Source organism: Telmatherina bonti, assembly GCF_933228915.1.
Source record: "Telmatherina bonti genome assembly, chromosome: 12".
NCBI classification, from domain to species: domain Eukaryota; kingdom Metazoa; phylum Chordata; class Actinopteri; order Atheriniformes; family Telmatherinidae; genus Telmatherina; species Telmatherina bonti.
Window position 1 is genome coordinate 27378622 of NC_136610.1, and position 21748 is coordinate 27400369.

Here is a 21748-nt window from a genome sequence, read left to right on the forward strand (position 1 = left end):
ATATATATATATATATATATATATATATACATATATATATATATATATATATACATATATATATATATATATACATATATATATATATATATATATATACATGTATATATATATATATACATATATATATATATATCTATGTATATAGATATATATATACATGTATATATATATACACATATATATATATGTATATATATATATATATATATATACATATATATATATATATATGTATATATATATATATATATATATATATATATATATATATATATATGTATACATATATATATATATATATGTATATATATATATATAAATAATTCTTGACAATAAATAAAGCCTAAATATTATACTAAAAATAAATATTACATTTTCACATGCTTAACACTGACCATTAAATATACGGTTCAAGTCTTCTCGAACAATAAGGTTGTGAAGGCAAAATATTGCAAACAGTGAGGTCTTCAGATGTTTTTTCCTAAATATTTATAAGTTCCGAGTGTTACATTGCTTAAAATTCAGTATATAAATATTTGGCTGAATTTGCTGCAGCTGCCTCGAGGCTAAACGGCAACAACGATTAGCTGAAATATGCTAATTATCAGAGTGTTAGAAACTTTACAGCTTTAATCCGTGAGAAAACATATATTAGTAATAAATTCTGAGACTCAGGCGAAAGTTGAAAGGTAAGTAATGAAAAGCTGTCAGCGGGCTCAAAACATACAACAATCACCTTCTGGATAAAATTAGCATAAATAATGACAATCCAGCCGCACCTGCGCATTTGTTTACTGCGCATGTCAGATGTTGGCAAACAGGCCTGAAATAGTTAAACTGAGCAGTGGGCTGAGTATTGACACCTTCGTTGTTTACTTGTCCATTCTCTGTTCTCCTTTCCCCCCCGAAAATGGTTACTTTAAGCGTACTTTGTCACAGGTTCTACCGCCTGGCAAAAGTTGCAGCAAGAAAGCAACACAGGAAATATGATAGTGGCATCAATGAGGTCAGTAATGTATGATAATCTGGCAAGTAATGTGCACATCCGCTAAACGCTGGTGGTTTAATTACTTATCTCTACCAAAGATCCATCCATCATATGTATGTGTATGTATGTATGTATGTACGTATGTATATATGTATGTGTATGTATGTGTATGTATGTAAATATATGTATGTGTATGGATGTATATGTATGTATATATATATATATATATATATATATATATATATATATATATATATATATACCCAAACGTTTGACTGGTACTGTATAAATGTGTGCGTGTAGTGAGGCAGTTTTGTGTGTGTGTGTGTGTGTTGCAAGTAGTTGTCACCACTGCCTCATAAAAACTGAAGCAATAAAACTGACATGCCCAAATAAAATTATTGCTGCACTACATTAATAATATACAGTACCAGTCAAAAGTTTGGACACACTTTCCTATTGGATTTCATGGAACAGCGTGTCCAAACTTTTGACTTGTAGTTCATATATTATGCATCATGATTCTATCTAACGATGAGCGTTTTACTAAATTTCACAGACCGAATGAAATTGTTTGTCTTGTCTGTCTTCTCACCTCAAACAGTTTCTCAAGATGTAAAGTGAGAACAGTTTGATCATAGTAACCATACTTCCTCTTTTGTGGCTTGTTGCTATGGTAAGACTTCCCTTACAGGCAGGAAGTGACAGGATGCCCCAAGTGATGAGTTCTTTTTTTTTTTTTTTTTTTTTTAGTATTTGTGTGCATGTATGAGTATTGTGCATCAAGTTGGGTGGAGTTGTCCACTTTGTCCCCAGACATTGTGCATATAGGACTTCAATTTTTATCTGGTGTCTGAGCCATCATGGCGAAGAACAACAGCGGTTTAGGGATTCCTGTTGGCCAGATGGTGAGTTGGCTTGAGGGGATTTTGTAAATGTCCATTGTTTATCCAGTGGTTTAATGGAAGTTATAAGACTTTAGTACCTCCAAACTGAAATGATCCTCGATGCATTTTAACATTTGGGCATCGCTTTAAAGATTTTTGGTCAACTACATTTAGCTGATTATCAGTTGACGTCTAGTCCGGAGTGTCGAGAGGGATACACAACAGTTGTCTTGTGTTGGCTTGTGCTGCCGGTCTTCATTTCTCAGCAGTGCCAAAACCAATCAGGCTGCGTGGCTACTGCTGGTTTCCACTGAAAACAGGCCGAGCTTTCAGAGCCGAAAGCAGAAACCGAGCCATGCCTGTTGGCCAATCTGTCATGTGTAGGCCGAGTGGGCTTAAAAATAGTCATGTGAAGATGGGAAGTCTTAGACTTAGAAAAATAGGAAAGTTCTCTTTGCTTTGTGAATTAAAATGCTTTTATCGCCTAGCTGAATGAGGTTTTTCCTTCCTACTCGGTTTATTTACACGCCTGTCTGCCTAAAATGATCTCAAGACAAAGCGGAGGACAGTATGTGTGGAAGTAAGACAGTGATGAATCATTTGTTTTTCTGGAAGTTGTGGATGATGTGTGTAATTTCTCCAAATTGCTTCCTTTTGACTGGACCCAAACTGACTGTATAGTTGGTTAACTGTTATTGGAGTCAACATTTGCCAAAATGAGAAGAACATTTAAAGTTCATGAAAGACGGAGTAGTTACCACCTGCAGAGATGACAGACTTTTTTTTTTTTTTTTTTTTACCTAATATGGACAACGTTAAGCGTTTTTCAAGAGGCGTCAAGATCACTGTGTTGGACACAATGCATGCAGTCAAGATCTCCCACACATAAAGTTTTCTTGTGAGAAACACATTGTGTGTCTCCTTAAAGAAGCCCTAACCTTCTCTTACATGACAAATGGGATGACAGTTGACAGTGGTGCTGTATTTGTAAGCTGTACATCCTGCATAGCCTGTGTGCAGCTTTCACACGGTAATAACCTGTACAGACAAGAAGACGTGCACACATTCACAACTCAGAGCAATTTTTATTCACAACCCATATGTGTTGTGTTCTGTGAGCGGAAACAGAGCTTCCACATGCTGAAACCCAAACAGAAGTACATGTGGGCTTGCACACGAGTGTCAGCTAAATATCATCCACATATTAAGCTGGAGCTTTGCTTTCTGCAAAGTCTTGGATTAATATGTTTTCATGGCTACTGGGGTTGCATACAAACACGATTGTCCAAAGAGGATTGAGGAGCCAAGATGATTACTTTTGCAAGATGTGAATTTTGTGAATGTTGAATGAGAGCTGTTGTCATCAGTGTTGCAACCACTTCCTGTGAAAACAGCCTTGGCTGACTGAATTCTACTGTTACTCAGAGGGTAGAAGAAAAGAAAAGGAGGGGGGCACGCAGCTGTTGTTCCCATTTTCAGTCTGAAATGTCTGTATTTATGCTGTCTGGGAGACATTAAGTAGCTTTAAAAAAACACATAGGTATGAATCTAAATCTACATATTTTTATCCTAACTCAGCTTAGTGATAGTTTTTATCACATGAACAATAAAACAGACACAAAGATCATGTACACTGCGACACTGAAGTGCTTTTCCTGTTTTTTCTTGGGTTGCAACACCTCCTCACTTACTATCTTTTTGTTCACAGAGCCAGGCGGTTTCAGATGGAGGTAAGCATGAATAGTCTGCTTGTATGCAACCAATCATGTACATCTCCACTTGCACAGTCTAAACATGCCTGTGCATGAAATCTGATTCAGTCTCACTGTTGGCCTCACTTTCAAATTATGATAAATGAGTGTGTTTTGTGATTGCGTTGTAGAGCTGAACATGTCTGCGCGGGGCTGCGGAGGCAGCAGCTCCAGCCTTCCAGGGACTCCTGGCGGAGACATCAGCCCCGCCAACAGCGTGCTGAGCTGGGCTGTCTCATTTGAGAAGCTGCTAGAGGACCCCTGTGGGGTCAGTTATTTTACGGTGAGACACAATGCAATTTGAAGTATGATGTAATTTTCTTCGAGCTTTGAAGTAATTAACATGCTTCTCCTCCCCCCCCCCCCCCCCCTCTCTCTAATGGATTCTCACAAAGCAAAACATTTTTGTCTTAATGTTTGCACATGCTTGTGTCTACAGGCCTTCCTGAAGTCAGAAGTGAGCGCGGAAAACATTTTATTCTGGCAGGCGTGTGAAAGGTTCAGGAAGATCCCAGCCACCTCCTTGGATCAGGTATGATGGCAATTCTCTCTTCACACAGATTAGGATATTTCTGTGTGGGACCCCCTTTGATTATTACTTCCCTGAAACCAGTTTATTCTAAAACGCACTGCCTAGCAGTGTTCCAGTGTTGTTAAGCAGACGACACTTTAGGTGTTTTAGTATCAATAAACAACTGCTAAATGTCTTTTAAACCATAATGGTGAAGGAGAAATACCTGAGTTATTTATGTTTGCTTAGAAGATCTGTAATATTTGGCAGATCAGTAGAGTTCAGCTTTATGGGAAATAAGCTCCCCTTTTAAAAAGTTTTAACACTGAATAATAAGAATAACAAAAAAAAACAAAAACAAAGTCAGACTGATTTATCGCTCTCTGAATGTTGACTTGGAGATTTATTGAAAGCTTAACGTTCAGATGATATCCATTGGGAATGAATTGATCAGTGTCAGTGAATGTCATTGTTCTGACATTTCAGCTTATTTGCAATAGTCTGGAACAAAAGTTTGATATCTAAACTTAATGACGATTCCCTCTATTTGAACTGTTATCAGCTGAAAGCGGCAGCTCGCTCCATCTACAACACCTATTTGTCTGATAGTGCTCCCTACTGTGTGAACATCGACGACACCGCCAAGACAGAGGAGAAGCACCTGGAGCAGCCCACGCCTGACATGTTTGGCAAAGCCCAGGCACAGGTCTGCAGGGAGTCCACAGCTTCATTTGATGAGTACATTTGTTGTTTTCAGTTTCATTTTCTGCTTGCTTTGTTTTAGATATTCAAGCTGATGAAGATGGACAGCTACAGGCGCTTTGTGCGCTCACCTCTCTACCAGCAGTGCACCTTGGCATGTGTAGAAGGTAAACTTCTGCCTCAGCTCTCTACAGAGCCTGTCCGCATGGGGTCCTGGGAGAATATGATCAACAAAAGCCCCTTAACTAACAAAAAGGTAAATGGATTGAGGACCGTCGGTAATAAATGTGTGATTTTCTTTTGACATCTGCTGTAAAAATGTTAATTTAATCCTTTACAGAACAAGAAATCTGGCTCCAACAGCTTGCCAGGTGGTAAAAGTGACTCAGAGAAACAGCGGAAACGAGGATCCTGGGGAGGTTGTAATGTTCAGTTCTGCAAATCTTGTGCCTCTAAGATAATCAGTTTATAACTTGTCTCTTATTTTGCCTGTTTGCATCATATCTGCGACTACAGATGCATCCAGTATTCAAGGTTCAGGTCCTCGGAAAGAAAGTAACATGTCGGTCAAATCTAACAGCAGCGTGGAGCTTGGCTCCATCTACAGGCCAGTGGAGGTTGGTGCATTTCAGAGAAAATTTTAGTGACTCAACTGAGTTGATGAAAACAGACTTATTGTTAGAAATGTAAGAGACATATGACATTAACTTCACAAGGAAATAAATGTGCGCTCATCTCTTCCTCATTTTTCCATCTGTGGTGTAGAATGGCTGCTTGGGTACTCGCTCCCTTGTGCAGGGTGATGGAGGTCGTATAGGTGTGGAAGGGGGCTATTGCTGCGTCTACCTACCGGATGGCAGCGCTTCACTAGCCCCCACATGCAACGGGCGGCCAATAAAAGACATGCTTGCTAGCTTGTGTGAGAAGAGAGGCTTCCCACTTAAAGATGTCATCATTTACCTTCACGGCAAGGACAAGGTGAGCACTTCAGCTCCGTCTGAAGCACCAGCTGCAGCTTAAGTCAAGCAGCTCACATCTTCTCATCTGTGCCACGCTTTTTAATGATATGTTGAAACTGCAACTGTGTGTGAAAGATGATTACCCTCTTCCTTTTCTAACATCCTCTCACCGTCTCATCTCACACTCGTCATTTCCGAAACCTCTTTTAAAGGATTGACGTCTGTGTCTATAAAGACTGCTCTCATTTCTTCCTGTCGATGTATTAATAACAAGAGGGACTTTACTGTGTTTGTGAGAGGCAATAAGTGAATGTTGAAAGCAGGCATAGTGCATGAATGTGTATCATTTACCATCTGTCTAACATAGCATTCCTGTCTCTGCAGCAGCCTTTATCTCTGGAGCAGGACTGCTCCGTGCTGAGAGATCACCAGGTCTCTCTTGAGCTCAGGGTGACGTTTGCGTGAGTCATTCACTTTTTGTCTTTGTCACTCTAGCAGGTTTTTACACCCACATCAACTACAACATGTCACATTTCACAGTGGCATGTAAGGGAAGCCTCGGTGTGATCACCAGACATCGTCTGGCTCTCTTGCATTAACCATGTTATCAGAAAAAAACACATTTGCCACTTAGAGCAAGAAATGATTGCGTTTAGCTGTTTGTGTGACTACAGGCTTTACATGGCAATGTTGTTCTGCTGCATTTGGTTCTTTTTCATGTATGGAAGTTAATATTACAGCGCTTGTGTGTCACAGGCTGGAGAATACTTTCACTGGTAAAACAGTGGGGATTATGGTGAAATCCAGCAAGACGTTGCAGGACACCTTGTCTGCAGTGATGCAGAAACACCAGCTGAAGCCCAGTGAGACCCTGATCACCATTGTGAGTGTTCTGCATGTGCAAGGGATCATAATATGTAGTTTGTACAGGGAGTTACCTGGGAGTGCCTTTTGGGGGAGTTGTAGCCTTAGTGGTTATAGTGGTGGGCTTGGGTCTGGATAAGCCAGGTTCTGGACCCAAAATAAAGCCGGCTTGGCTCCGGGGCAAAGCCCTTAACCCCCTTAACTACTCCGCAGTGCCAAATAAAGGCAGTCCACTGCTCTCTAGTAAATCTAAGGTTGGGTAAAACACAGAACCTAATTTCCTAATCTGAATAAAGTAAAAAAAAAAAAAAAAAAGAAAGTTAATTTCTCTGATTGATTACCTAATCTGGATTGTATTAACGTTTGAATTTCTGAAACCTGTAAATCTGCTAAATAGAAAAAGTCAAGGACATAGTTACATAATTTTTTTTAAATTTATTTACTTAGTTAATAATTTTGGGGAAGTTGCAGGTTTCTTGTCTAAATTGTACATTCCTGTAAAGCTAATGTGGCTAATTGGCAATTTATGTTCGAACAACATAATTTGAAGCTGACATTTTGATGAAAATTCTGATTATTTTTCCTTTAGTGGTCTCTGTCACTCAGTTCTAACGGGAAATTTACATTCCCTCATCATGGACGTGACAGGATAATGCTGTTTTTTGGGCTACTTGATAGAAATCAAGGATAATGACAACAAATACAATGTTATTTTGTGCTAAAAAATATCCCAAGGTGGTCGTCCTTTGTCACTCATCCACACTGTGCAATCTAGCTGTTCCGTTGACAGCTAAATGGTTATAGCGCTTCAATTGCTTCTTATCATGCAAACCACAGTCCTCTCAGCTGCTGATAGCTTGAATCTTCTCTCAGAACTTGCAGAATGGCTTTAGCATTTGTATTTAAATGAAGTTGTTAAACTTGATCCTGCAATCTGACAAAGACATGTGTGTCTTTTGCAAAACTTCAGTTTTCTTTCACCAAGCTACACGAATAAGCATTTTTATGACAAGAAGTCAGCTGTGTGGATGATGCTGCATTATTTAAAAACAAAATGGTTTTCATGTATTATAAAGAGAAGCTGCTAGCTGTAGTTTCATCATAATGTGATGAGGCTGTTGCAAGTTTAGCATCGTAGATGTTTTTACATTTTTGATAGATAGATGTTGTGCATTTTGCTCCAGGAAAATGAATGAAGGAATTTATTAGCAAGCCCGACATTGCTATAAAAATCATGTCCACAATGGCTGGATGTAAGCTTCTGTTCAGAACTGTAATTACAGAATCCAGTACAAGCCACAGTTAACACCTGTGTGTGTGATTACATTCCTGTAAAGTTTGTCATTGTTACAGAAATTCCCTATTTAACAGTATCTTCACTGAATTTTACAAGACCCGTTTTCTTCTTAACTTAAAAAATGTGTGGAAGTGGCTGCGTGTGTGTTCATGTCCAACTGGAATCTTTTCCCTGTTTGTTTAGGTTGGGAGTGACAAGCCAGTGAACCTGAGCACCTCTGTGTACAAGCTGGCCAATAAGACTCTACGGCTCGAGAAAACGAAAGGTTAGTGTACTTGACATCTCTAAAACGCCAGAGCTTAATGAACCTGGCAGAATTGTGAATGGAATGATTCAGCTGATGCAGGGCAGCTGATAAATAAATCAAAGTAGGATTAAACTGAATGAAAGCACTCTCCTGCTCTCCATCAGTTGTTGGTACAAAGTGTGTGGGACACACCGTTCATGCTCGGTGGACTTTTTTTCTGCTACGTTGGCCTTTTCACTCATTTAAGTGTTTTTTTTTCTTTTTCTTTTTCATGTCTTCTAGAAAGTGTTCTGCACTTCATGGTTCTCGCTCCTTGTAGCTGGCAGGACAGTATTTTTACAACCCACTTAACTGCCCTGCTTTCTCCCCACTCTGATTTCTTTTGTGTGTGTGTGTGTTTTCTCTCACCATCGTTTTATTCCTTTCCGTGTGTTTGAAATGTCCGAATCCATTTTGTTTGTTTAATGCTGCGTCAATTCCAGTTCACCAGCCTCATTCCCCAACAGGACCAACTTCACTTTGGATCAGTGCTCTATGCTTCAGCTCAGAAGCAAAGAGGCAAAATAATGTACCATGGAGTGGTTTTACTCTCAATGATCTGTTTTGATGTTTTAGATCATTTGTGTGACTGATGTCAGAATTCTGCAGGTCCATCGCCTGCTCACAGACGTTCATCTGAAAGCTCTTTTAGAAACTTATTTTCTTTCATCTTTATGTGAATCCAGGTAAAGACCAGACCCTCATTCCTCGATCTACTGCTGCTACACAGGTGAGGCAGCTCTGACAGAAATATATTTACTGGGGATAATATAATTAATTTGATTTATGGGAAGAAAACCTGTGTGATAGAGATTTAATATAAATATGTACTTTTTTTTTGTTTAAAATGAGTTTTTTTTCTATTTCCTTTTGATCTTCAGCTCTTAATTAAACAGAAGAATGCAAAAGTTTGGGCACCGCAAGTTTCTGAAATTGAATTGCTAAATGAAAGATGAGCTGCTGGTCAAAATGCTTCAGGCTTGCTCAGATACTGTCTTTGTCAAGCTGTTTGACTCAGTGGCTGCATGTTCAGGGTCTGCTTCTCTTCCAGAGGGTCTTTAAAAGGCAAATGCAGGGTTTTTTTTTCTTTCTAGAAATTCTTTGTTCAGTTCTCTTGGATTATTAGATTGACTAAACTCTGTCTGCTGAGAAACTTGCTACATAAGAAGTCAGTCTTTTTCTTCTTCAGGGGCCTAAAAAACTGCTTTTTTAAGTAAAACCTGCTGATTATTGAAAACAAGGGATGCAATGTATTTGAAGATTAATTTTTCAACAAACTATTCTTTTCTAATGATGATTTGAACCATGGCTAAGGTCTGAGATTGATCCTAATTCTTCTTTCTGTGCTGCTTCTTTTTCTTTTTCTTTTTTTTTTTATTTTCTGTATATTTTTCATTTTCATTTTAAAGTTGTGTAAAAAAAAAAAAATCAAGAGTAACTTTTCATCTTTTAACCTTTCATCCTTTCAAAGTTTAGCTTGACTTCTATTAATCTGTGCTGGTCTACAGACCTTCCTTGTTGTAGGTTCTAATTACTATATACTAGTGAGGACCTATTATGTGCAGTTTAAGGTGTCTACCCATCAAAACATTTACATGCTTGTACACCTTTTGGTTTAAACATGTAATTCATAGAAAATTTATCACCACCTAAACATCTGGCACTGTCACATCTTAGTTAAGGTTATTCACCTTTTTGCTGATCGGTGTGTATCTTCTGATGAAAAGCTGAGTCCTCGTATTTCAGAATATAAAATCTTATTTTGACAACTGCATGTAAATGTTCATACTGTATGTATAATGTTGGCATGGACTTTTGGTTGCAGGCAGGGTCAGTGATTCCAGGTGTGGAGACTCAATCATCATTGCAGACGGACAGAGCCAAGACTCAGCCCAGACCCAGTAAGAACCGCGAAATCGACGGTAGGGAACCTTAGCAGTGTCCCGTAGTTGGGTAACAGGAACAGATCAGACAGCTTGATGATTACTAGAAATTGCTCCGTGTCATTTATTTTTGTTATTTTCAATAATCTATAATGCATTCAAAGCAGAAGTATGAAAACAAGGTTCAGCATAGAAAAAGTTGGTCATGTATTGGGACTTGTTTTTGTCACATTCCTCAGTTCATGACAAACTGGTTTCCACATTAAATTCCTTTAGAAGCTGCTCTGAAGCTTTCAGTAATACACTATATTGCCAAAATATTCATTCATCTGCCTTTACATGCATATGAACTGAGTGACACCCCATTCTTAATCCATAATTAATATGATATCAGGCCCCTTCAAGTTTTCTGGGAAAACTTTCCACAAGGTTTAGGGGTGTGTTAATGGGAGTTTTCGACCATTCTTCCAGAAGCACATTTGTGCGGCCAGACACTGATGTTAAACAAGAGAACCTGGCTCGCAGTCTCCACTCTCAATCACCCCAAACGTGTTCTATCCTGATGAGGTCAGGATCCTCTGCAGGCCAGTCAAGTTCTTCCACACCAGACTTGCTCATCCATGTCTTTATGGGTCTTGCTCTGTGTCCTGGTGTGCAGTCATGTTGGAACAGGAGGAACCATCCCTAAACTGTTCCTTTGAAGTTAGGAACATAGAATTGTCCAAAATGTCTTAGTATACTGAAGCATTCAGAGTTCCTTTCACTTGAACTGAGAGACCAAGCCCAGCTCAAGAAGAACAACCCCACACCATCTCCCCTCCAAACTTCACACTTGGCACAATGCAATCAAACAGGTACCGTTGTCATGGCAACTGCCAAACCCAAACTTGTCCATCAGATTGCCAGATAGCAAACCATGTCACTCCAGAGAACATGTTTCCACTGTTCTAGAGTCCACTGGTGGCAAATTTTACACCACTGCATCCGTCGTCTTGATCACACTTAGTGATGTACAGCTCAGATGCAGCAGCTCAGCCTTGGCAACACAACCACCAACCTCTGTTCTGCTCATCTTAAGACCATATTAAGTTTGGAAGTCTACTAAGATTGTTTGAGACCACTCCGCACTGTGCACCTCAGCATCAGCTGAGCCGACTCTGTCATGTTACATGGCTACCACTTCGCAGCTGAGCTGCTGCTGTCCTCAGTTGCTTCAGCTTTGTTGTAATACCGCTGACTGTTGACTGGGCTTCTTGCACAGGTAGCATCCTATCATGGTACCACCGTGGATTTCACTGAGCACCTGAGAACGACCCATTCTTTAGAGTGATAATAGAGGCAGTCTGCATGCGTCAGTGTTTAATTTTATACACCTGTGGACATGGAAGTGATTGAAACACCTGAATCCAATTATTTAATGGGTGACTGAATATTTCAGGCATTACTGCTGTTTTTCACAAGCAGAAATGTTACATTTTTAAACGTAATTATCAGTAAATATGAACAGAATGTGCACCACTACTTGAAGACGAACAACAGAACACTTTCAGATTTTCTCAGTGACCCCTGTGAGACATGGATTGTTAGTAGCTATATTATCCTAGCTTTATTAGATCAAAATACCTGAGCTTTCTGTTTTAACAATGTATTTTGGGGAAATATTAACAATGTCTGGTCTGCATCAGGATTTCTGGAGATGCTGACGAGAGCTCAGTCCTGCAGGGTTGATGATCAGCGAGGTCTTCTAACCAAAGAGCAGCTGGAGATTCCTTCGTTTCTGCAGCTGCCCTCGGATCAGCAACAAGGCACGGACAATCCCAGTACAGCCAGTTCTTCCACTAGCAACTCCAGAGTAGAATTGGAAGACAATGGATTAACTTCCAGTTCAGTCAAAGCAGCTGAAGAAATGCCTAACTCCAAGGACTGCAGAGAAACAACAGTTTAACACACAGTCGTGTAAGAGGGACAAAGGCATGACTGAAGAAAAAAAAAAAAAAACTACCCACAGCATTGTGCAAACATGAGTCCAAATGCACTTTTTATACCTGTTCATGAATAAGCTTTGAGACAGCAGTGTGCTACTGTCTCTGCTACTGTTATTTGCCTTTTTAAGGCACTATTAAATTAAAAAAAAATAAAAATAAAAAAAAAAAAGGAAAAAACCTCATGGCAAGCATTTCTAGTGTATTTCTAAAACACTACAGCTCCCGATGGGAAAATGTTTGCAATGAGTGCAACGAAAATTGCTGAAAGAAATTTTGTTCAAACTTTGATCCTGAGTTTAATATTTACATTCATTCTGTTTTACCACATATTCAGCTTTCAGTAATGCTTTAGGTGAACCCAGAACAGGACCTGATGACTCTCCTAAAGGATATGTGAAGTGTTTTTTTTTTTTTGCATGATTGTTTTCCTTTAAATTAAATGACAAAATATTTTATGAAGATTCGTTTGCATTTTTGCTTACTGTGTGCTTTGTGCTATGTTTCTGGAAGTTCAATGTGCATGTATTATGGTTTTTTGTGATCTCAATCTGTGGTCAAGTCCTGTTTTCCTGTCATCTTAGACTGCATCTCAGGTACAAGTCATTAGCTGTTTCTACAGAAGAGTTGGTGTAATATTGAAATGATTCCACAGGGTGTTTCTGAAAAAGAAAAATACTAAAAGATTAAATGAAAACCAGTCTGATCAAATGAAATTTTTTTCAGCCAGTTCTTTTTTTTTTCCTGTTTTGGTAAGTGGAAGCTTTGGTTTTTATTAAAAAAAAAAAAAGCCACGACATGACTTTAAATGTTTTCTTCTTTTTATTCATTTAAAGTTTTATTCATTTGTTCATTTATTTAAAGAACACCCTAAATGCACTATAAGCACTATAAGCGTTTTTACACAAAACCAAGAAGGTTTTAGTAAAACATTTTTCTCTTGTCTATTGATATGGTAAAGGTTATGACGCTATTCCCCAGTATTGATTATTCACAACTGGAAGACATCTCCAATCTTCCCAGGAGTGGAAACGCTCCACCGTGTTCACACCAGGGTCAGACAGTTCAACGTCCTGAGAAACTGGAGAGAACCCAGGAGCTGCATCTCATAATCTCAGCACAAGTTTTCATCCAGCATGGCTTGTTTGAAGAGTTGCTTTGATTTCTTGTCATGATCCAGAACACAGTGTTTGGAGAAAAACAAACAGCATCTCAGCACAAATATCATGTACCAGCTAGTACAGATGTTTTCTGCACATGGAGGTTTCATGTTACTGAGAGACGTTTGGAGAAATCTGCTCATTTCTAGCAGCAGGACAGAAGGTGCGAGAAAAAGAAGTTTAATTTAGACTGCGACTCTTTGATGAATCACAGACACGACTCACTGAACGACACCTAAAAGTTTTTGACATGAAATGTCTACAACTGAGTTACCGTTCAGTCTCAACCTGAGCTGGCTTAAGTTTCAGGATGCCTTCCTCTCTCTCTCTCTTTCTTCAGGACAGAATCATACAGAACATCTTTATTTTCTAACCGGGTGAGTCATGCACAGCACAATAAGTTTGATCTCTCTAAATAGATGTCCTGTGTTTGGCTATATTTCTATGCCTTATTTGGTTTATTGTGATGAAAGAAGTTCCCTCCAAAATCCTTTCATGCAGTGATGTCAGCGCTGCAGCGTGATGACAATCATTGTTGTGTTATGATTGATTCTCCAGATGCTTTTTTAACCAGTGAGTTTCTTGATATTTCCAAAGACTTGTTGCTGGAAGGAAATTTGTAATTCAAGGAGGGGACTGATTTTTTTTTTTTCTTTTTTTGGTTAGTATATGAGTAACAAAAACTATTAGATGAGTCATTGATGATCTCATTTCCATGATGTCAGCAGTATGCTTGTGGCAGCATGAGGTTTGAACAGTGTCTTTTTTACCTACATTTACATCATCACTTTGTGGTTGTGTTGTTCTCTGATGTAATTAAACATGAGATAATGAATGGAGCTGCGTTAATGGACCATGTTTAGTACCTTTTTGTTACACCCATCACATCTTACTGCCAGGCTGCAGGCATTAACATACAGAGCTGTTAGTGTCACACCTGGTGTGTGTGTGTGTGTGCGTACGTCTTCATCCATGCGCGATTGGTGCGTCGGCGGAGCTATGAATGGGCAGAGAGGGGTGTTCTCTTGCAGGCACCATCACAGCAGTGAGATGAGGAGTGCCATTTACTCCACTGCACGTCTGCTGTACTGAGAGCAGAGAGGAGGAAGAGGAAAGATAAAAAAAAAAAAAAAAAGGTGAGTTTTCTCCAAGCTTTTCAATTCTATCATTTTTTTTTTTCAGGGTTAATGTGATTTTTAAGTCTATAGATGTGTTTTCCTGCCTTCTCTCCCTCCTGTCACTCCCCTCAGTCATCCTCCCCTCCTGTCTGTCACACAGTGCATCACTGTGCTCCATGACATGCCTTCAGCTATCTTGTGATAAACCTCTCCTTATCCACATCTACATCATGAAAACATGTCACATTTTTTAAATTCAGATTGGGTAAATGTAGCCTGCTATCCATGTGTTGTTCACTGCTTTCATGCCTCGTGGATTTGTGCAGTGTTGATTGGGGTTAATAACAAACAGATTAGGAAGAAATGAGTGCTTTCTCAGTCCTGCTGATCAAAGCTCTGAATGCTCCTTGCTGTGTCTTTAAGAGTTCCTGCAGAGGAATACATAAGTGCAGCAAAACAAAACCAATCCATCAAATCACTGCATGGATATTAGTGAAATCTTCTTCTCAGCAAAATGAAGGGGAATGTGTAATTGTGCTATAAAAAAAAAAGGAAAGTGATGGTGGATTGATTGATGCTAATACTGATTCAGCCATCAGGTGAGACACACATGGCTCTGCTGTGAATTGGACAGGGAGCAGCTGTGCAGAGAGAATACTGACTAAATTCATCCAGCTGGGGGGGGAGTTGGGGTTGTGAGGGTCACACCTGAATGTGGCAGAACAGACAGCTCATCACCATCAATTACAACGCATAATGCCCTTGATACTCTGAGCCCCCTCCCCTCATGTCTTGTCTGTTCAGCTGTCACTGTAATAGCCGCCCATGTGCTGACCTTGGAGCTCTACTCATCCCTGTTTGAATGTATGTGGCATAACTACTTAGGAAATATGATGAGCGAGTGAGCCTTTATAATCAGCTTGTTCACTGTTGCTGATGGGATGAAGTGGCAGCAGACGGAGGCAGTGATGTCATCACCTTGAGTGGATTTGTGCTCCTAAATGGGTGCAAATAATGATCAACTCATGGGCACTGGTGATGATGTGGGATCTTTGCGACATGAATTTGTGACTGAGCAGCGATGACCACCGGTTATGTCTGCAGCAGGAAGTCATTTCTCAGATGAGCAGACCTTTCCTAATGAGATGCAGAAAGAAAGCAGGAGCTACGACTGTAGAAAATCATTCTGCTTGCACACAAGTCATACTAAAAGAGTTTGTGTCACATTCTGCCTCTCAGCTGGGGAGTTAATTAGTGTTGACCCCACACTACGAGATAGGCGAATCCGTCTTCCAGAGTTGTGGACCCAAATCTCTGGAGCAGATTTTGTTCTTATGTAAAGTGGCTGCTAATATCAGCATTTCATTAAGGACTCTGAAAGCTACTACTTTACTCAGTTTTATCTTCCTACTTCTTTTAGAGTGATGCTGGAAGTAAAAGTGGCTTCGTTCTGTTCTTTGAATGATTATGAAGCTTTTAACAGGAAATACTTCTGTTGTGGCATGTTGGCATTGCTACATGTTTCTTTACATGCATACCAAAGAGAGTTAATGATTTTGAAAGCATTACTTGGTTGTCGGTTTCTCACGTCTGTCTCTTTGCTTTATCTACAATAGAGGGATTCCTCTTTGAGACAAAGACAAAGAGAGAACAGGCCAGCAAATCATTTTCATTTAGGTCATTTCCCTCAGAGAGCTGGTCCGAGAGAGCACTCAGTGAATGGCTGCCCTGCCATCAAAGCTGAGATTACCCTCCACTGTCCCCTCAAAAAGGCTGTGATGCACATTTTAGAGTAAGTGCACAGAGTTCAGCAGCTTGTTTGTTACCTCTGGGTGTGCTAACTGAACCTTGTATGAAAGAGACTAGAAACACTCCACTGGGTCAGTTGTGTTTGTGTATTCCATCTCCAATGCCGGCCCAGTTGAATACCACGTATGTTCCAGTCCAAGTAAGACTTTGTAGTGTTCCCCGCGGCATTAAATGTGGCGCTGCTTTGACCACTGACGTCAGTCTTCACAGTGGGTGAGGGAGCTCCTCTCGATCAGCTACCATTCATTCTTTATGAGCCCTGGTTTGACTGCTTCCTGCAAGGCAGCAGGGCGGTGTACAATTCCAGTTCAGGCAAGTCAATTATTATTTTTTCTCTTAAATCTGAAAGATAAAAGCATGCACCAAAAATATAGAATAATTTCAACATTGTCTCAGTCAGTGCTGTGGTTGACAAAGTTGGTGTAGACCTGCATCCACCAATTGAGATTTTATCAAGGATTTGTCTTGAAACCAAGATGAGAGATCATTCATATCAGATTAAACAGTTTCCACAAAGTCTCTCAGTCGTGATTATTTAAAGGTGGAGATTTTCAATATTTTCAAAATAAATAAACTAATAAAATAACTACAATCATAATCAGATAGGTTTTTGAACATGTAGGTTCCAGTCTGTCCATATTTGATGTGTTATTAAATTACAAGTTTAATTAATAACAAATGACAAAAAGCACTTTTTTTTTTTTTTACTGGTAGGCGAACATTTAAGAAGGGTCTTTGTCATTAATTAAACTTGTAATTTAATAACACATCAAATATGGACAGACTGAAACCTACACGTTTTGAAAAAAACTATCTAATTATGATTGTAGTTATTTTTTTAGTTAATTCATTTAGAAAATATTGAAAATCTTACATACTCCACCTTTAAGGTGAGTCATGAGAATGTGGAAATGTTCTTTGCTTAGGGCTCGATTGTTGATGTAAAGCTCTTAATCTGTTACCTTGTTGCAACTTTGATGCTCCAAATCTCTTCACTTTCCACAGGTCTCACCATTTATTATCGAAAAACCATGAAAGATATGAGGTCAAGCCACAGGCTTCAAGTTGCTTTTTGGGAAGCTTTGACATTTTTAGAAGACCGTGATACTCAAAAACAGCTTTTGAGAGAAACACGATGTCGACCTCCTCCGCAGATGAAGGAGCTTGAGAACACCTGAGTTCTCAGCTGACATTATCTGCGAGTCGTGGCAGAAGGCATCAGCAGCACAAAGCAAATCCTCTCAGTGTTGTCTTTCTTTAAACTGCACTTTGAAATACCCAACATCTGCCATTGCTTTCTGCCTTCTGATCAGCAAAATCTTTGAATCACGTCTTCAAACATAAATCTATGCTTGCCATTAAAGATGAATGCATGTGTCTGACAGATGCAGGCATTGACAGGGAGCACGAGACTGTTGGACTGTAAAATATCTGTCTCTTAAACACTTACCTAAACCCAGAGGTGTTTTGTCCCTCGCCACCAGGACTCTTGATGCCAGCTGTGCCCCTAGCTGTTTCTGCAGCCTTGTATTCACAGTAGCCTTTAGCTTCTCTGAGAATTATTATCTGGCTTGCATTGGTGTGCATGAGCGCACACGAGCTTTATTTCTCTCAAGAGCACTTTCTCCTGCATTTATACAGTTTTAAATCTGTTTTGAAATTAATTTTGTCTGCAGTGGGGATTGTTAAGAGAACTTTTTACATGCATTTAATACACTCACCACACAAGATTTTATTCAGTCATTTTAAACTTTGAATAAGCTAGCAAGACGTACTAAGTATCTATTTTCTACACTCACTTCTACATCTGACTGTTTGATGGCCAGATGTGCAAAGAAGCATAATAAGAAAATCATAATATAAAGAGGCTATTTTAATTTCAGCTTCTTCTTCTTTCCTGTTGGCGTTTCCCTGTAAGGGTCGCCACTGTGAATCATCTGCTTACATCTTCCCCTGTCCTCTGCATCCTCTTCTCTGACTCCAACTGCCTTCATGTCTTCCCTCATGACATCCATAAATCTCCTCTTCGGTCCTCCTCTACCCTTCTGTCTGGCAGTTCCAACCTCAGCATCCTTCTACCAATATATTCACTATCCCTGCTCAGTTCATGTCCAAATCATCAGCTATTTTAATTGCATCTATCTTTGCTAAAACAATGAAACTACAACACTGATGCTCATTTTATACAACATTTTTCTTATACTATAAAAGTCTGTGACAATTACCATCATTATAATGCAATGATTTAGCTTTTGTTTTTGCAAGACTCCTCCTCCCAAAGGCCTTTTCTGGTCTTAGAAAACTTATTTCTCAAAAATATCAGAATATACCTCAGATGCTTTTTTACTTAATCAATAATAACTGCATATGCACATAAGAGGTGGACTTTAAAAATTGCACCAAATTATGCCATAGTAATATGTACCCAAAGAAACACTTTAATACTTTTAAAAATATATTACTTTAGAATAAAGGTACAAAGAAATCATATGAGAGGGAAGCCAAAAAGAAAATAAATTTAAAGAATAAAGAATTATAACTGTGATGCTGAGCAACATTATTCACCATCAGTGTTTGAGGAGCCTGAACCATTCTGAGGGTGGTGAGACTCACCTTGACTCTGTGATGCTTTACTGTCTTCAGATACTTGACGTTTGCAGAAGGTTGTGGAACAATCTCAGAAAACATTTGTCACCACAGGGCTTCACTTTAAACTATCATTCATCCGTTTAAGCCTCCGCCGAGCTGTCAAATCAACACACCTTTAGACGTAGGTGAACTAGCCAGTAGGCATGCATTATGCTAATGTGTTTAATGGTGTTATCATTAAGTAAATAGAGACAAATCTAGACTTAAACTAGGGATCATCCCCTTCTGTGGGAGACAATAATTCATTTTAGTGTGGAATCTTGTTAATTTAGATGCCTTTTTGATTCTTTAAGTTGTAACATACTGAAAAAATTGGTGCAAATTGCTACTTTAAATTTAGGAGTCTGGCTTCTGTCTCCATAAGTCTAAACGAAATAAATAATTCTTACTCCAGTGTTTGAGGGCCGACAATTGGCATCAAAGCCGGGTTAAATCCCCAAGGACCAGTCTTCCAGAAAACATTTATATTACTGACAGGAACAGCGAATCCCTGAGTCAGAGACGCCATCTAGTGAAAAGGGCTTATATTTGCACACTGACCAGCTTGCTGTTGTAAATCATCAGACCTTCAGAGACAATAGTTTCTAATAATGTGTCAATTTAATGTATTTTTATGTGGCAAAAAAAGGCATTACTCCTCTATCAATTATTTAATTCTGAGAAGATAAGCCTTTTTTTTTTTTGTATATCTCTCAACTTTTCAGCTTCGCTGCCAGAATTTGCAGAATTAGCTCCATCCTGAAGTGACATCAGCACTGCATTACTCCGGACAGAATTCCTCCAGTTGGCAATGGAGCAGAAGACAAATCAGGTGTGTGAAGTTGTGATGCTCATAACATCTGAAAAGTTCAGGCCCTGCCTAATGTGATCCCGCCTCTCTTTAGTGTCCCACCACCACCTCCCCTCAGAAGCACATGAAGAACAGATCTAAATCCACAGAGGAGATGCAGCAGTCAAGGAAGGTGAGCAATCCGTCTGATAAGATTCATCCAACCTCTTTTTGACCGCTCATATCTGACTCGACTGTCTTGTTTAAAAGGCCTTTTCCTCACAAAAATCCCTGCCAGGCAGGCCCGAGTTGGACAAAGTGAAGGTGAGCTTTTCACGTTGTGTGCTGTTATTTTGCACCGTAAAAAGACTTTTAAATGAATAACTCCTATTCAAAGTGATTGCGTGCTTATGTCTTTCCTGTCATGCCTTTTGAATCAGCACTGGGAATGTCTTTACACTCCCTAAATAAGAATGGTAATAATTTTTCTTCTCTCTGCTGCAGGAAAGTCCTGAAGGCTCTGACACGCCTTCGTCTTCCTCTGAAGAACTCAAGTGATAAATAAAACAGACAAAGCCATTGATCTACATTATCATGATTTATTTAGAATGCATAAAATGTACATACACCCACAGTGAAACATGCACAATATTGACAATAATAGAAAACAAAAGAATGAAACGTGCAAGTCTTGAATTTACGAGGCGAACAACATGAACCAAACTGACACACTGAAACAATCCTGTGTAAACAAGAGGATTCCTGTGATCAAGCTGTGTTACTTTGTTGTGAGTGTTATTTATGTATGTGCCATCTGAATGTGTTGTAACAATAAAATGGTGATGTTGGCTAAGTCCATTTTTGTCCTATTTTCATTCACATGATGAAAAAAGCTTGATTCATGGAGGTCTATAATAGTTTTTCATTTTTATTTATTTTTTAATAATAAGAGAAGTGCTCATCACATAAAGGGAGTGATAAAGTCAATACTAATATCTATGGTAATTAGAGTGTCAAAACAGTAATAATTCAAATAAACTTCACACAAAAAGGAAGGGAATGAGTGTTTGGCCAATTATTTTCTCCTCATTGATAAACCCTACCTGTGTTGTATCATACATGATTGGAAATCCTCATTAGTCACCTTTACAACAAGGTTTGAGTTGGACACAATGCAACATTTGTGGACCCTCCTGCCAAAAACAAAATGTCAAGATCCCCTGCAATGTTCTCTTAATTCTATCTAAAATAGATTCATATGCTTCCAGGTGTGTGCCTGTCACAGATATTAGACTATCACCCTAATGATAGGCCGGCCATTTCTATTAGTTTCTAGTAATTTCTTTCCAATTTGTGTCCATTTCCCAAATGAGATGACTGCAAGTGCAAACTGAGTGCCAAATAAAACTCATATCCTCCTCTTTATTCTCAGATGTACGGACACTGTGGCATGGCATGGCTACTCTCATACAGATGACATGAATGAAACCATGATATCAAGCTGCATTGATAACATAAACAGCTTTAATTTAATCTCTAATTGAGTCACCTTGCTTGTGCTTGTGCGATTTTCTCCAACATATGCTTTCATAGAAGCTCAACCAGTTGGCTGTCGGAGACAACATGGACTGCTTGGCACAAACAATTCTTATTAAACTAAAAGCGAAACTGGAGCTGAAGTTAAAAGTTATTTTTCTGTATAAATTAATTGGCCTGTTTTATTTTTTCTTGGTGAGTTAATGATGTTTTTGGCTTTTGAAATTGGTCTAAAATTGTATGACAGTTTTCTGCAAGAAGAGACCATCACTCATCGACGTGTAGAGAAGGTGACGAGTCATTTTCCATTGCTGACAAACTGCTGACTAATTGTTGGGTTGAGTGATGTGTCCATGTTGGCTGTAAATGTAAACATGCTGTAAATAGTTGGCAGGCACTCTGTTGGATCTGCTGTCAGTACGGTGACATGCACAGGCGAGCTGAACCCTCTAAACAACAAAGGTAATGAGCGCTCCTGGAGAGCAGCTCATGTCATTTCTAAACGTAAAATGAACACGGGTCACCACAGCCGTAGTGCAGCAAAACAGGAGGGATGGCGCGACCCTGCGACTCTCTGACTCACAGGCGTGTTGA

The 21748-nt window shown here is 39.2% G+C and overlaps 1 protein-coding gene across 1 annotated transcript; it reads left to right on the forward strand.

Moving 5' to 3' along the window:
- Window positions 1–1811: 1811 nt before the first annotated feature.
- On the forward strand, window positions 1812–20176 carry LOC306763368 (regulator of G-protein signaling 14-like; the record flags this gene model as incomplete). The annotated part of the gene is made up of 19 exons (XM_079250154.1): window positions 1812–1899; window positions 3587–3608; window positions 3761–3912; window positions 4069–4161; window positions 4703–4846; window positions 4925–5098; window positions 5183–5261; window positions 5359–5459; window positions 5608–5820; window positions 6186–6262; window positions 6558–6684; window positions 8146–8227; window positions 8935–8978; window positions 10074–10170; window positions 11817–11983; window positions 12698–12709; window positions 19734–19811; window positions 19889–19942; window positions 20123–20176. The coding sequence occupies exons 1-19, from the start codon at window positions 1855–1857 to the stop codon at window positions 20174–20176; spliced, it is 1815 nt and encodes a 604-aa protein (XP_079106280.1). The 5' UTR covers window positions 1812–1854.
- Window positions 20177–21748: the final 1572 nt, after the last annotated feature.